Raw genomic sequence first — 16,898 nt, 5'->3', positions numbered from 1 at the left:
CGTTTAATTAACGTTTTACGTGATTATTTTTTGGGGGGAGGGGGAGGAGGAGGGAGAAGGATGTACCTCCCTCCCCCCTGTCACCCCCTACAAGAATCCACATTGATGTTCTCTCAGAACAAACGCTACTTGTTTTCATTTTGCCGCCCATTTTTGCGCATAACGCTACTTCAAGGAAGCGGCCAATCTTGACGGTTTTTATAGGGTGGGTACTGCTGGGGGGCCCCCTCCCCCCCACGAGGGGTTAGGCCGCCCTTAGAATGAAAAATTAATGCTCTGTAATTATAGGGGTAAACGATTTTACGATAATACCAACCTTCTTCGCGTTAATGGCGAGAAATCGCGGCGAAACGGTCATTTTCGCGGAAATTTGAGATATTTTGACATTTTAAGCCCCCCCCCCCCCATTTTGGGGGACCGCGGGTCCTGGTCAAAGTCACTTAAAACTTTTCTAGACCAGAATTTCACGAGCTTTCAGAATGGTTATGTGGAGTTTTGCCCTAAAATCAAGCCTTTTCGGGTAAAAGTGGGAAAATTCGCGGAAAAGTCGGAATTCTGAGCAATTTTGGGGGGTTTAGGGGGGGCCTACTCCCCCCACCACGATAAAATTCGCGTAAACAAGGAAAATCTTATTCTACTAGTTGAGAGCTTCAAGAAAATCACCATCTTCAAAATTCCCACGGGGGGGGGGGGGGGGGAGGGTTACCCCTTGCTGGCCCACGGTCTAATTCGAATTAGGAGAGAAATGTTTTTAGGCATGTGGTACATTGGACCGAGTTCGTCAGAAAGGAACCAACTCACATGAAGTTGAAACTGAGAAAAAGAGGATTGAAGTTTTATCCCAGCATAAGGCTCTATGTAGAAAATAAAATTTAACCTCTCTTTTCACAAACTAATCTCTTTTTTTCGACTTTTAGATTTTGGCAAGAGAGAATGAACGACTATTGATACTCCAAAACATTCTCAACTCAATTTTTTCAAAGATGTGGGTTGGTTCCTTATTGATGACTCTGTCTTTTTTTCCTTTGTAATTTTGGCTGCTGAGTTTTGGTTGAAAAAATTATCTTCTTTTCTTTGACAGGAGCTATAATAATTTAATCGTAACCATTTTATTCATTAATTAATCATCTTTTCATTTCCTAAATGGCAATCTATTTCTTATATTATCTGGATTGTTTTGAGAGCTTTTATTTGCCTCTGTAGTTTGTTGAATTTCTCTAATTTAAAAATACCTCACGATTCGTTTTTCACAAAAACATATGCCAAGAAATGGTCAAAATTCCTACTTTGAGCGCTCTGTGTAATGTATTTTAACTCGAAGCTTAAAAAGTGCTGAATTAGCATTTTAAGGACCAATTAAATGTATTAGGGTCATCCAACAAGTAGTTGCCCTATTTTGTAGCCTTCAAATTATAAAAGACGATAAATAAAATCGGTAAAAATTATTGATTTTAGCAAAATCTTAGCCCTAAAGTAAACCCTTAAGTTTCAAAATCTGTTAAGGGACTTGCGAGAAAACTTAAATTTATTAAGACTACCTGCTGTTGCTTTGTACCAATCTCCCAGTGTACTAGCGCATGACACCAAAATTTCCCAATTTTACCCTCAAATGCGGAGAGAGCTGAAAGCAGAAACAGTTGAATTTATATTGATCAGTACTTTCTTAGCTTCAATTTTGTGTGTTTTTTGACATTTTCATCAACCTATCAGCAGAGAAATCAGGTTTTGTGCTACAATCTCCATCGGTAGCTCTGCAGGTCAATTTTGGCGAATAATGCGAGTTTGACCGGTTTGTGGTTAAATAATTTTTCACCAAAATCAGCCTTCAGACCCATGTTTAGACCAATATTAGACCTGAATAGAGACTAGAAATGGCCTAATCATAATGCATCCCGTATATCTTTGACTTTCAATGAAAAAAAATCGTAGAATTGAGGAAATTCAGAGTAAGCCTCTAAACAGCACTTATAGATATCCCTCCTTAGTAGCTGGTCGCCCTAAAGCTTTACCCTGACCCCAAGGGGCCCCACCACATCAAATAATTATTCTAACCATTTTCACAGTGAGTGAGTCATTGTGAATAGTTTCCCTATCTTTTGAGAAAACGTTTATTTTTTAATGATGATTTGTGACTTTGTTTCAGGTTTGATATTGTAAGGAAACTAGGTCAAGGGACGTACGGCAAGGTCCAACTAGGAATAAACAAAGAAACAGGACAAGAGGTAAGTCATTGATTTCCTGTACTTTAAATATAAGGTGAAATTCGTCAGTTCCAAAAAACCACCGCGTTGCATTGTCGAAATCAAACTCTGAAATCAGCGGTTATTTTATTAGTACAACATGTACATTGAATTTGGAGACTCATAAGTTCCAGCACCATACACGGAAAAAAAACATTGCTGTAATACCCACATGGGTGGGTAAAATAGAAATTTCATATTGCTAAAAACGGGATTTGCAATGTGGGTGGTAAAACAGCAAACAAATTTTTGCTGGAAAAGCTAAGTAAAAAAATGCGATTTTCGCAATATGAAATGGCTTGTACATCCACAAATTAGCAATGCGAAAATCGCCAAATAAAATTCCTGATTTTGCGAAATTATTATTGTTTAGATAGCAGCCTCATTTTGCGACTTTCGAAATAGCAAAAACCACCGTGTGCGTGTGCTCTAGGAAACGTTTTTTGTACTAATGTGTTTTCGAATGTGCATCTGCGTTATTAGACGACCAGGTGGCGGATCGAAGAGCTGTTTCTCACCTTAAAATCCCAGTTGGGATTAGAACCCACGCCTTGGGCGATGGAGTTGTAATTCGAAGTTTAGTACTTTACCGCTAGACCATCGAGGCTTGACATGAATGGGCTCCTTAATTCAATCTCTTGAACTATCACAGCCCTCTGAGTCCGTAATATGTGTGTTTATTGACGGATTCTTACAATATTTGGAACCAGAAAAAATATATAACCGAAAAAATTCAAATATGATGTTGCTTTTCTAAATAACCGTATGGTCCAGGAACCACAGGTCAGAATAAGACCTGGCAAAGAAAAATTGTGAGATGGCCAATTTTTGTTTTTTGGGGTTCAGTTAGGTCCCCCGGATGTCTCAAACGAGAGTCCCCAAGATTTACTAGCCGCACTAATAAGAAAATATGCTCTTAAATAAAATTATACGATTTGCTAATTTAGCAAAATTAAATTGTACTTACAAATAGCGTTTTCAACTGATATAATCGCAAAAAAGACGCTACACTCGCAGTATATCTTGTAAGACCAGGAATTTATTAGGCGGTGAAAATCGCGATTTTGAGAATGCTAAAGTAGCGATTGATTTTAGTAAGTTTCCTAAAATAATTAGGAAAAAAAGCAATACCATAAGCTAATTCAGCAAACATTTTGCAAATGTAGCGATAGTTTTAGCAATAACACCCGAAACCAGTATTGCTATTTTTGCAAAATCATAATTTGCTATTTTCGCAAAATAAAATTACTATTTTTGCAAATTGTTGTATCATTACGAGGGTGGGCATTTTAGGAAAAAAAGCGAATCACAGAAATCGCAAACCATTTTTTGCCATTTTAGCAAATATTTTTTTTTCGGTGTATGTTCAGAATGTCTTAAATCGAAAACAAACTTTGAAAGTTCAAGAGCAAAGGCTAGAAGTTGATCCTATTCTCTACTGTGGGATATATGTAACAGCAAGAGAAATATCTTTAATCGCTGAGACAGATTGCTCATGATTGATCGTATCAGTGTAATTTCCCTCGATCCTACCTTTTTGGGGGGATCAATTTTTAGAACCTCAGGGATTATGCATCATATAATTTTTTGGGGTTAAGAGGAGAAAGAGGCTTTGGTTTCAACTAATGACTCTTCATATGTGACAGAACTTTCTCTAATTCCTTCAACAACTCAAGGACTCATAGTGAACCGTACGAATTCTATTAACACAATTACAGAAATCATAACGCAGCAGTGGCGTCTCCTGTGTGGAAAAATTTCTAACTGCGAGTTGCTGAAGACTCACCTTAAGGATACCTTGCCTACTTTACTCCTGTTTTTGTCAAGTATACCTATCTATCAATCTATTCTTTATTATCTGATGACTAAAACAACAGCCTATGTGCCAACTGTGTCAGGAATTATTATTCCTAGTCGTGAAGCATTCATTTATACTGTCATTACTCTATATAAAGTCGCCGCACCGGCTCACTCTGTCCCCCCCTAGAGAAAAATTGGCCGAAGCTATTTCCTTTAAACTTGGTACATGCTTAGCAATTGTCGTGAGGAGTTGATCAAAATTATTCCGATTCCAAAACGTTGCCCAGGACGCACGGTGGGTCAGATCGTGTCCGTAGTGGCGCTTAATCATAACTCCCGCTAGATCAGACATATCGTTCAAAACTTGATGATTCCCAGGGTAATTTGATCAGCTCTTTCCAAATTTTGTGTCAAAAATGCCAGCAAAAATGTCTAAATGTAGTTTTTGGAAGTCCAAAGCCAAACACAGTTCGTTTGAGTAAAAGTTATATGAAATTTTCTATCACTCAAAAAGTCTTTTCGGATTCGAAAAGTAAAGTTTTTCTAGCTAAAAATGAAAATAGGTTGTTCGAGCTCCTGGAGAAATATATCGTTTTTTATATTTTTAGGGCTTCTTAGAGGCTGATACGAAAATTGACTCAAAATTACTCAATGTTTCTGTTTTAATTTCTAAACTAAGATAGCTATCAAAATGATCTTGGTTTCATTTTAAAGCTGGTGTAATTTGCCGTCGATTGAGTGGCCTGCGAGCTAATTTTGTCAAAAATGGACAAAGTCATGATAGCTTGAATAAAGGGTATCCAAAATAAGCTTACTTGTTTTCCTTACCGATTAAGACTCTATTTTTTCTTTTTTCCCCTTCAAGACCAAAAACACTAGAGTCAATCTGTAAAAATTACAGCATTTGTAGTACTCTCAGGTCTGTAACGAGCGTCAGATTTTTAAATTTGATCCATTGGTTCCAGAGAAAATCAACTTTTGGTTTCTGTTCCGTTCTGCTTACAATCAGCTATTGACATACGGCGCAAGACGCGCCACTGACGAGGAGACCAAGTACAGAAAATCGATTTTATCCACTTTAACAATCGATCAAATTTAACGTGTAAAGCTCGTTAGAAAGTTCAAAATATGATAAAGAACATTTTACTCTTTGCGTTTTTTCCCTAAGCCCCCATTTTTTGGAGGTATGGGGAATTTTCGGGGCGATTTTCAATTCAATGCTGTAAGTGGCCAAATTATTTACTTTTCAAAATCTAAACGTCTCTTGAGAGGAGAGGTCAATACCTTTTTATTAATGTGCCATATGACCCCTGCTGCTCCAAAATTTTGGGGCCACGACCTCTCAAAAATTTTGGGGCTTTGGAGGGCCATAAGTCACAAAAATTTCACATAGCAAGGGTATGTTTCGACTTCAGATATGGATTCTACGCGAAAAATTGCGTAGAATTGACATGGCGCACGGCCTGTTTGCTCCAAATTACTAAAGAACCCCATTTCTCCATAAAAGGCCGTGTATTTTTGGAGAAAATAAGGGGCAAAAAAAATCTGATTTCGTCGCGTGACGTCGCAGCATTATAGACGAAATTTCAGGTTTTAGGGGGTATTTTTCGACGGATTTTGGTGAAATTTGCTGGCGGTGGGTACCTTTCGACGGGAAATTCGAAGTTTTGGTCAGATTTTCAAAATTCCAAAATCCAAGATGGCGGCCGTGGCCTAGAATGCTAAGTCGGCTCCTATTCGATTGATTTTCCAGAAACTCGGTATCCGTAGGTATTTTTCGACGGGGAAGTTGAATTTTCGGTCAGATTTATAAAATTTCAAAATCCAAGATGTCAGCTGTGGCCTAATATGCTGTCTTGGCTTCACTTCGATGGATTTTCGTAAAATTCGGTATCAGGGGGTATTTTTCAACGGGAAACTCGTATTTTTAACATATTTTCAACTTTTCCAAATTCAAGATGGCGGCCGCGCTCTGTATTGCGGTCTCGGCTCCTGGACCATCAATTTCTGTGAAACCTTGTGAAAAAGAAGATGAAGACAAAGGTGTTGTCTTCTCATCAATGTTGAAAACTATAGGGGGTCATGGCGGCTCGCAGAGCGAGTCGCAAGTTCATTGCGAAGCGAAGAACTGGGGTCCAGGGACACTTCCCGGCTAGCCGTGATTAGCTCGCTTAAGCGAGCTAATCACGGCTAGTCCTTCCTATAAAGCTAGGAGCCAATTCTATGCCTTTCTTGCTTTTAAATTGGGTAAGCAACCTCTCAGCTTCAATTTCATAAATACTTAAATATCTGATCAGGATTCTCAACTTTTTTACTCCATTAAAATTGAAAATCTGAATTACCTGTGTCTTTAAATCTTAACTTAAAGCCACTCTTTGAAACCTTTAATTTAGCAATTCTAAGGCAAACCTCCTGTATCCTGTTATTCCCAAAGTTTAAACATCTCATGTTCTCGGTCATTTCTTAAATGTATGTTAAATGTCTTCTTGTTATCTCTTACTTTTGGTCAAGAACCCTCAGCTTAGGTGCCTAATAGCATAAACATGAACGCCTTTTAAAGGAGCCAATTAAATTTTATAGCACTGAAATGTATTTATTAATATTAATAATACATGATAACAAGCCCCATTTTTGATAGGCATTAACAGCGACAGTTTATAGATGAAAGACCTAACTTGTAATATTTAAAAAATGAATGAAATAAATAAATCCTTGCCAGAAAGACACACGATAAAAATTGTAGGGTAAACACATTTTAAAAATTAAAAATGCAATTTTTTCTACAGTATCTACCACCGGCTTCCGTAATTATTTGACATAAGGTTATTTCAATTATGAAACCTTCAAAAATGAACGTGAATACTGTAGATGTCTTGAGCATTTGGTCCTTATACTCTAAAGTATTTACCTAAACATGCTACATGCCATTTCATTGAGGATTCACTTTTTTGTCTGAAGCTCTACCTTCCCGTAATTTTTTCCTTGAAACTCAGTGCAATGATAAACGTCTCAAGATTGTATTTCATATTTTTATCAGCGAACAAGTAACCAATAGCAGAATATGTACTATGACTCTGAAATTTTCTGGATAGCGTTTTTCTATTGAATTCTTGTTCTTGTAGTTCCAGCATGAGTGAAAGATTTTCCATTTCATTATCTATTTCCTCGTAAAATTTTGCAAGAAACCCCAAAATGGTAGCCGGAGCTCTCGGCGCCGGATGTTTTGGTGCAAAAGTTTTGGCGAGAGGGGGTTTCGGTGCAAGATTTTTCGGCGCGGAGCTTTTGACATCCCTTTTATTTATGGAAGGCTGGCACCATGCTCTCTCATCTCTTCTCATGTCTGAACACCCTACTATTTGGAAGCTGATTTAAGCTTTGAAAAAAGAGGAAAGCCTCACCAGCATTGAAATAGAAGGCTATATTGCCAGAAAAGAAAGCAAACAAATTAAGAAGTATGCGGACCTCACCAAAAGCCCAGTGGAAATTTGTCAAGGATTTGCCAACGCTCTAACTCTTGATCATCTTTGAGGCATTTCTCATAACCTCAGTTTTTAAGTAATTATTTACTTCATCAAACGTTTATAGTACCACTTGCTTGTGTGCAAACAAGACACGAGAGATGTACCTAAAATTATTCAGCGCCCTGCCACTGTCGAATCCTGTCACAATCTCCTCAGTTTTTAAGTAACTATCTGTAACTGGTTTATCCATTTTTATTCAACCAAGACACATTTAGGAAAGGGGGGAAAAAGTTGCTGTATTTTACTTTTTGAATAGTAAGTAGAATCTTGAAACTTTTATCAACTAAACCTACTATAGTTTGTTTCACAAAACCTGAGACTTTTTATTCAGCATTAAAATCCGTAAATGGCAACGCATCAGTCTCGAACTTGGGTGACCGGACTGCTCGCCGGACACCCTCTTTTGTTCAGCGACCATAGGCCGGCAAGCCGTCCATTGTCAGGATAGAAACAATGGGCACCCTTCATCCCTCCTTAATGAGCTCTAGTACCCAGACCAACATTTTTTTGCTGTTGAAAAAATCATCTTTAAATGCTAAAATTTAGTTTGAGCGCAAAATTATGATTGAAATGTACTAAAATTCCGTCCAATTATCTTAATTTTAAGCTGACAAAGGCATTTGAGTATGACTGCAATTCGCCACAAAATTACGTATATCGGCTCAAAATTAAGATAATTGGACGGAATTTTCGTGCGTTACAATCGTAGTTTTGCACTCAAACTGAATTTACACACTGTGTTACAGTAACTAACACTTAAATTATGCTAAAAGCGCACTAAAATTTCGTCGAATTATCTTAATTTTGAGCTGATATACGGCATTGGCGTGTGACCGTGATTCGCCGCGAAATACCGTTTGTCAGCTCAAAATTAAAATCATTCGACTAAATTTTAGTGCATTTTCATCATTATTTCACGCTGGAACTAAATTTTCTCGCCCAAAGATGAATTTTTCAGCGAGAAAAAAAGTTCAGTCCGGGTACTAGGGCTCATTAAGGAGGGATGAAGGGTGCCCATTGTCCCTACCCTCACAATGGACGGGTTGCCGGCCTATGGTCGCTGAACAAAAGAGGGTGTCTGCTGTCCGGTGAGTGGTCCAGTCACCCGAGTCCGAGACTGAAGGGTTGCCATTTATAGATTTTAATGCCGAATAAAAAGTCTCAGGTTTCGTGAAACGGACCATAACGCCGTGGATACTACTCGTCCTTTCCGTTCTGCCATCGATCAGGAAGAAAAGGTAAGCACGTTCTGACGATTTACTACTCCCCCCTCTCCTAAGATAGAAACACGAAAGAAATCGCTGAAAAATCCAGCACCACAGAACCTGGCGCTGAAAACCCGTGGAGTCGAAATCCCCGCGCCGAAAAATGTGGCGCCGTAATATCCGCGAACCCACAAAAATGGCTCAGATTTTTGCTGAAATAAACCCTACACACACACACACACACATTTCACTCACATTTTCCATCTACGAGTTTTTAGCCCCTTGACTTCCTGCTTTCGTCGACGCTTCTCTTGTCCTCTCGCCGTTGAAATGTTAAGAGATTCTTTGACAGAACAAAAAGAACAAGTAGAGTGTTAAAAGTGTTCTTGCTGACAGAGGAATGTTCGGTAAATATTTTGGCACCAAAAAATTTTGAAAATATCCAACCTGACACAAATTATGATGCTTTCCCAGCCTGTCTTACCTTTATATCAGACCATGATGTAAGAATCTCACTTTAAGTTTTTTTTTTTTTTTTTAATTTTTATTAAACATCTTTAAAGGTCCAGGGAAATCATAATTGTTAAAAGATAAATAAAAAATCAGGTGCCTGGAAGATTTGGAAAAGAAAAATCTTCATGATCATGAACGTCCTACATTTTAATATTGTTACTCATGATTTTATCTTGATTAACACTCTACAATTTTTCAGTCAGTTCCTTCATTTTTTGTTACAGGTAGCAATCAAGATTATTAAAAAATGTAAAATCAAAACGGAAGCTGATCTGATTAGGATACGACGTGAAATTCAGATTATGTCCTCAGTGCGACATCCCAATATCATCCACATTTATGAAGGTGTGTAGTTTTTCTCTTCTTCATCCGAAGTTTTTTAATGCAAGGTCCCTTGATGAAAATCTGACATTTTGTCTCTGAATTTGTTGAAACCACCCATTTTATTGTTAAGTATAAGGAGTAGGGATGTATATCTATCATCTACATTTGACAGTGAAGGAGATGTACTATTGAAAACGAGTGTGTTTTTTTTATTCGTAATAGAAGTATAATTATATTACATCATATTTTCACCATATTTTATTTACCTTATAAGTCTTCAAACAAATTTTACTTACAATTTAAAGGACCATATTACAATAATGAACCACTTTGATCATATAAACAAGTATACACAAAATTGATGAGGAAGAGAAATAAAAATAAAAAAAAAACAAAACAAAATAAACAAGACGTTACAATAACAGAACAGACAAGAAAAAGAGTGCATAAGTGGCAAAAGCCAAGTATTAATAAACAAGACATTACAATAACAGAACAGACAAGAAAAAGAGTGCATAAGTGGCAAAAGCTAAGTATTAATAATGATGTAAGTCTCCTACTGCTCGTAGGAACTTTGGTTTTAAGATGCGGGCCAATATTGCTATCGACAAAGGCGGGGACCAACGATTCGCAAATAAAGGTAGTTAAATTTTAAGGAAGTCTGGGATGACTGAATCTTGTGGTTTTCTTCTCTTTTAACGGCGCAGATCCCCTGCCCTATCAAGGAGCATTGGGATTGGAACTTCCAGATTGGGGTGGGCGGACGGCAGTGGCGTGGCGTCGCGTCCATAGGTTCGCAGTGTTCCCCAAACACCCTAAAATATTTTGAAACAATTAATAAATAATGGTTAAAAGTGTGCGAAACAATACAGAATTCAGAATAGTAGATCGCATCGGGCGCTTGGCTTCCGACAGCGGCATGCGGCGCGGCAGAGAGAGAAAATCCTGTAACGCGTGGCCCGCACCGGCTACCGAACCTGGATGAGGGCGAGAAGGGACCGGGCGGGGTAAGCTGCCCGTCCCGCGTTACCCATGATATGCGTTCGGTGAAGAGAAAGAACCTGGGCACAATGATGAAGGGGCAAGGGGTACACGAAAGAGGAGAGGCACCAGCGCGCGGCGCAGAGCGGAGCGTGAGCATTGGGTTCGGAGACGAGTGCGGACCGCGCTCGCGGAGGGAACACAGCAGAGAGAAAAGGGAGGGGAAAGGGAACGAGAGAGGAGAGCCGCTCATCAGTCCAGCTGTTTCCTATAGCAGTGGTCCGCAGGTGTCTGCGAACCGCCGAATTTCCTCTATGCCGATTCGCCCTCCGTTCCCCCCCCCCCTTGCGCCTGCGGGCAGCTCGCGGGCCGCATCTCCCAGTTCCCCAGTCTCCCTCTCCCACTTCTCTCTGCAGGTGCGTGTTGCGGAACTACGCTATCATTTAAAAAAATAAATTAAAGGAAAACGATCAGAAAAAAGAACAACATTTCAATGACAATTTACTGGCACAATTTTCACCAGAAAGGGTTAAAATCGTGTTCTTGCGGCTTCATTTTTTAAAAGGTTCCGGGGAGGTCCCCCGAACCCCCCTTCGAGGGATGGGAGTGAACCCCTCTGACCTCCCCCCCTAAAGTTAACACTCCCACCAAACGCCTACCGGAAATAGTCACGCCACACCACTGGCGGACGGATGTTCTTTGTATCGGTTGTGTAGTCTACTGATGTAGACTTCGATTTTCTCGATCCATAGTTCGGAATAGATAGCTTCGTTACTGAGATACCATGGAGCCTTTAAAATTTTCTCTAGTGTTAAATTTTGAATAATTTTTATTTGTTTTATAATTGACTTGGCTGCACGGGCCCAGATGTGGCATGCACAAGATCATATTGGTCATACATAACATAACATTTTGGTACATAACATTTTGCGTACCTTAATTTCAATTTGTTTTCTTTTATTGAGAATATGTTACTTATATCTTAAATTTAGAGTCAAGAGTAAGTCAAAGATATTTTGCTGTCGTGGCAAAGGAAATAGGTGTATTGTTTAAAATTTAAGGTTCAAACATAATTTTTTATTTTGTGAAGACTGCATTCTCCGATTTTGAAGCATTCAGAACGCTTCCCTCTCAATCGGTCCAGCCTTTAATGTCCCTTAGCAAACTTTGCGAAATAAATTTTGAAAACTAGTGTATCTAACATGACTGTACCGATTGTATATGTAGATTTTAGATTTTATTGTTCAAGCTTTGATTTATCTGTCGATTTGCCAATCAATTTCGATGAATTGAGAACTTTAAAATTTTATGTCCTTTTTTCTCTTTTACATTTTCCAAGGACTTGGTCTACGGATCAATATTTTGGACCTAGGATATTGTGCAAAATGATCCTTACTGCCGTTTCATTTAAAAAAAAGAAAAAAAAGAAGGTTTAAGTGACTCACATTTTGTGAAACATGTAAATCATCGTTTCTCTTTCGACAAAGGTGTACAGGGGTAAGAAAAGAACATTTTTGTCACAAAAGGCATAAGTGACACCCATTTTGTACGAAAGGTGTAAGTTACTTGTTTATTTTTTTAAAAAGGCTTACGTGACCCATTCCCTCCAAAAAAGGTGTATGTAACGGTTTCAGGAAGTACAGGGAAAATTGAGCGATCCTTTCGGATAAAATAGGTGGTTGTTATAGACTAGGGGAGGATATGATGGACTAAATGTAGGGTGGTTATGCAAGCTGATTGCGGTAGATGCACAAGTCGTTTAGACAGGAAGTTGGAAGTGTAGCCAGTGTGGGTTACAATTTAGTAAACTGAAAATCTCAAAACAGGAGGAAAAAGGAAAAAACATTCAAGCACAATTTTTCCTCAAAGAGATATGCTATTTGGTGCAACACTAGTTATGACCATTCAAAAAGGCAATTGTAGACGCGTTTTGGGTCTAATTGGACCCATCATTAGTGCTCTACAGTCTCCTGAATTTTCTGCTACCATGCTTGGAGAGGTCGTGAATACCAGCCCTAGACTTGGGCAAGCGGCCGCGGTGACAAGTGAACTTGTTCCATCCAGTGAGCAAGTATCCTAACAGCTCCGCATTAAGCCTGGCAAGGCAGTTTTTACCATTTGATTGCGGTAGATGCACGAGTCATTTAGGCAGTAAGTTGGAAATGCAGCCAACATGCGTTACAATTCAGTAAACTGAAAATCCCTTAGTCTCTCCTGAATGGTCATAACTAATGTTGTACCAAACAGCATATCTCTCTCAGGGAAAATTGTGCTCGAATGAGCTTTTTCCCTCTGTGTTGAGATTTTCAGTTTACTGAACCGTTACGCATGTTGGCTACATCTCCAACTCTCTCACTATGGGGGTTCTCATTAGTTAGTCTCCTATTTGCCTCTTTTCTCCGTCGCAATCACTAGCCTCCGACCGTAGGATCGCTCTATTTTCCCTTGGTCCATAGCTTCGTCTATCAGCTTCAATAATCAGCCTGTAGAGAGAAGTTATGTGAGTGCAACACCATGAGACTACACTATGCAATTATTATGTCTTCGAAGATACGTCTAGTTTATGTGCTCTTTCATGTAATCAGTTCTGCAGGAGCTATCCATTCTGTTTGCCAGTCTTTCAGCATTTGCTCTTTAATTTCAATTCCATCTGCTTCTACCTTTACGTCCCTTCTTTCTTGAACTGGGAGGTGTCTAGGTGGAATCCCCATGATGAAGTCTAACGCCTTACCGATCACTTTTTCCATAAGCCATCACCACTTATAGCTTCAACAGCCTGAGAACTGACTTGTTCCCTCACTTTCTTTTTCTCAAACACTCAGCCTCACACAGAGATGGCATAGAGAACCACCGAAAGACGTTGAAGTAATATCTCCTCCTAGAAAGTGTAGGGCCTCTTTTCTTGGATATGAGACTAAGTATGGGTTGTGATGTTGTTGCTTTTTTCTTTTTTTTCTTTCTTTCATACTGATTTTTTCGAAGGTGTTTTTCAAAAGTGAAGTAAGTTTCTCACCCAGTCATACTCTCAGATGTCTTAACAGCTGGGATAAGATACACCAAAGTGTCTCAAACTCTCTTGCAGACAGTCCTATCTTCACTAGGCCTTGAAAGGAAGGACAGCCTCAGTCTTCTCCAACGCCTTCCCCAATTTTTATCCCGCCAGATCCTCCGCTATGCCATCCGCATCCGGTTCATGTTCCAAGCTAGCTTTCCTCTATTGTCTCCTTTTCCAATTTCGGTTGGATCATTTGCAAATGCAATATTTTCTAAATCTAGGCTGCATTCCCTGTCCGCAATATCATCGTGCAAGATGTTCCATTGGAGGAATGACAGGCAAGGTTCTTTTACTTTCACCTTCCGTGTAGTGCAAAGAATGCCCTTCCACTCGCATCACTTCAAATGAAACTGTTGCATGAATAAATGGGTCCGAGGCAAGCAAAGTGGGCAATTTATGAAACTGCATCTTTTTAATTATTAGATAATGACCTTGTATGGAAAAAAAAGGAAGAAATGAGTTCTCTTTATTAATACTTGACATAATTTTGTCTTGTGTGCCTAAGTTTGATCGATTTTTCTGTTTCATCAAAGTATTTGAGAACCAAGACAAAATGGTCTTAGTTATGGAGTATGCAGCAGGAGGTGAATTGTATGAGTATTTAAATGAGAGGAATGTACTGACAGAAGAGGAGGCTAGACGTATCTTCAGGCAAATTTCTACAGCTATCTATTATTGCCACAAGGTTTGTTTTTCTTATTTTAAAGTTTGATTAGTTCCCGTTTTAAGCTTCGTAACACGTTCACTGCCATCCTATCGTAATAGAAGAGAATAGACAGGATACAAATTAAAGCACCATACAAATTTTTTTTCATCGCAATTCTATGCTGAACATGTTGAACACATTGAACAAGCTCAAAATTAACTGATGAATAAGATATAAATGTTTAATTATATTTCACATTAAAGCAAGGTATTTAAAGGTCCTGCTCGCGAAAAAACATAAATCAAAATACATAAGATCAGTCTTCAAAGAAGCCTCTGTCCTCCGTAAAACTGGGATCAATCATTCAAAAGACTCTTAGAAATTGTCTGGATGATTGAAATTTGACCAATTTTCATTTTCAACTATATAAAAAGGGTCTTCTTCATCTTTATATCAGGTAAGACAGCCATAAGTGCTATCTTCTGTGTGTTTTTGTGATTTCGTTTAGAACACACAACAAACAAATTCTAAGGTTAGAGGTTGGCAGGGAAGGGCACCGTTTTACTTAAAAAGCCTAGCTCCTTGGCAGAATAATACCCCGTGCCATTATTTTTTCTGGAACATTAAATATTGTGCGCTTTCAGCTTTCTCATAGGTCCCGTTTTTGTACAAATAAGACACATTTTGCTGTTTGAGCTGCATCAGTGAGTTCATGAAAATTAGATCAGAAACATTTGAAGGAAACTCGTTTTAGAAAAAAGCGTTATGGCTGTCTTTCGTAAAATGGCAGAATAGTTCCGTATATCAAACTCTAGTCCGACTGGACTACATTTTGCAATTAGGAACTTCGATTTCTGGCTCCTCCGCAAAAAAACTTATGTGCATAGAGAAACTGATGTAACATATTCTGTTCCTAAATTAAGTCAGAAATTGTAGTTCTGGACTGCAAAATGCAGTCCAATTATTCCATACCACAGAACACTAAACTGACTATACAGAGTTTAGAACACACTCACATTGTGCAATGTGTGTGGCTTGTCTGTGGAAATGCTTAAGTGGATACCCAGCTGATAAAATGTTTCAGACCTCTTGAGGTCTTTTTCAAACAAATTCTTTCAAGCCTACAAATTAAGATTCGATCAAATTTCAAGAATTGAAACTTATTCTCTAGAAATCTCTAAAATGATGCCTATAAGGGTCATCCATGGAGTGAGTTTAAAGATTTTATAGCTTCTAAATTTTAATCGATGAAGACAATCAGTAAAGAATCTATTAAAAGCACTACCCGCAGATTTCTGACGAGCTTTAGTGCATTAAATTTATCCTTCTAGCACTGTAGAAAAATTGATCTTCCTAAAGGCTTTTCCTTCCTCAGCACGTGCATCATCATGATAACGATTCAGCCAATCAAGGCCTCAGCAAGGGTGAATAACATTTTAGTCAATTCCAGTTCAAATGAAACCAAGGCTCAAATTGAACACAATTAATCTTGTACTGTAATAGCAAGGAAATTTGCTCTGCTATATTTCACATGAAGTTCGACCACCCATAAGTCATTTACATGCATTAAACACTTGACGCAGCAGCTCACATCCTGGTGACCCTCTGTTAAATTGTATACCCTTACAGAAAGTGGACACAGCCGGTGGCCTCAACTTTTTAAAGACGCCATCGGCCCAAATTTTATATTTTGAAGCTTGCCAGGATGCTGAAAATAGTGACTTTAAGGTACTTTTTACTGGTTGCCTTTATCTCTGATCATTCAGAAGATATCGTATCTTCAAGCTTCCTGTTTAGACAAGTCTCCTGTCTTCCTCACTTTGTAAAGGCTTAAATTGCTTTAGATAATTTAAGTATTAAATCTTCACTCTTCTTTTGTTCCAGCACAAAATTTGTCACCGTGATCTCAAATTGGAAAACATATTATTGGATGAACATGGGAGTGCGAAGGTAAGAATGTAAGGGGGAGAGAAGGTGTTGAATCTAGTTGACAGAGTTTATTGATACCGAATGTATAGGGCAAAGTCCAGGATTTACTCCTAGGACAAGTTCCAGAAATTACTTAGGGCATTTTAAAAAGCAAAGTCAAGTTGGTATTACCAACCTAAAAGCTAGTTCAACAGTACCAGCAGGATTGCATTCTGTGTTTTCCCCCGTGTTGAGTTAATTAACAGCATTGAAATTCACTAGGAAATAATCGGATTATTATTTATAATATGCTCATGATGAACACGTGTCAACAGTAGAAAACCGAAATATATTTACCTAACTTAGAAGTATTAGTATCAGTTGTTTTGACTTGACATTCTCCCCCGTTGAGCTTTGCTCTAAAGGGTTATTATTAATATCAAAATATTTTATTAAAACATGACATTCATTTTATCAGTGATTAGTTAGTATATTCAATCCGTGAGTGTATTGTATTTTCACCTTCCGACTGAGGAATTGGGCTATTGAGCATGCCTTTGTTACACCGTCTAAGTTACAGCACATCAGGCGTAGATGCTCTTCATTCAGCAACAGTAAACTGTTCCTATGCAAATATTGTCCTGTTTCTTGTCGTCATTTTGAAAATTTTCTGCTAATTCATCCTAATTTTTCACATGGCAATGA

The 16,898-nt window shown here is 38.5% G+C and overlaps 1 protein-coding gene across 1 annotated transcript in view; it reads left to right on the top strand.

Annotated features, from left to right (window-relative positions):
• Window positions 1-16,898, top strand: part of Nuak (Nuak family kinase 1) — a 161,196-nt gene that overhangs the window by 23,494 nt on the left and 120,804 nt on the right. The window contains 4 exon segments of the mRNA XM_019045871.2: window positions 2,144-2,222; window positions 9,504-9,624; window positions 14,173-14,324; window positions 16,170-16,235. Of these exon segments, the coding sequence (XP_018901416.2) occupies window positions 2,144-2,222; window positions 9,504-9,624; window positions 14,173-14,324; window positions 16,170-16,235 (418 nt within the window).

The sequence above is a fragment of the Bemisia tabaci genome, chromosome 1, assembly GCF_918797505.1.
Source record: "Bemisia tabaci chromosome 1, PGI_BMITA_v3".
Classification (NCBI taxonomy): domain Eukaryota; kingdom Metazoa; phylum Arthropoda; class Insecta; order Hemiptera; family Aleyrodidae; genus Bemisia; species Bemisia tabaci.
This window is presented reverse-complemented; position numbering and strand designations above follow the sequence as displayed.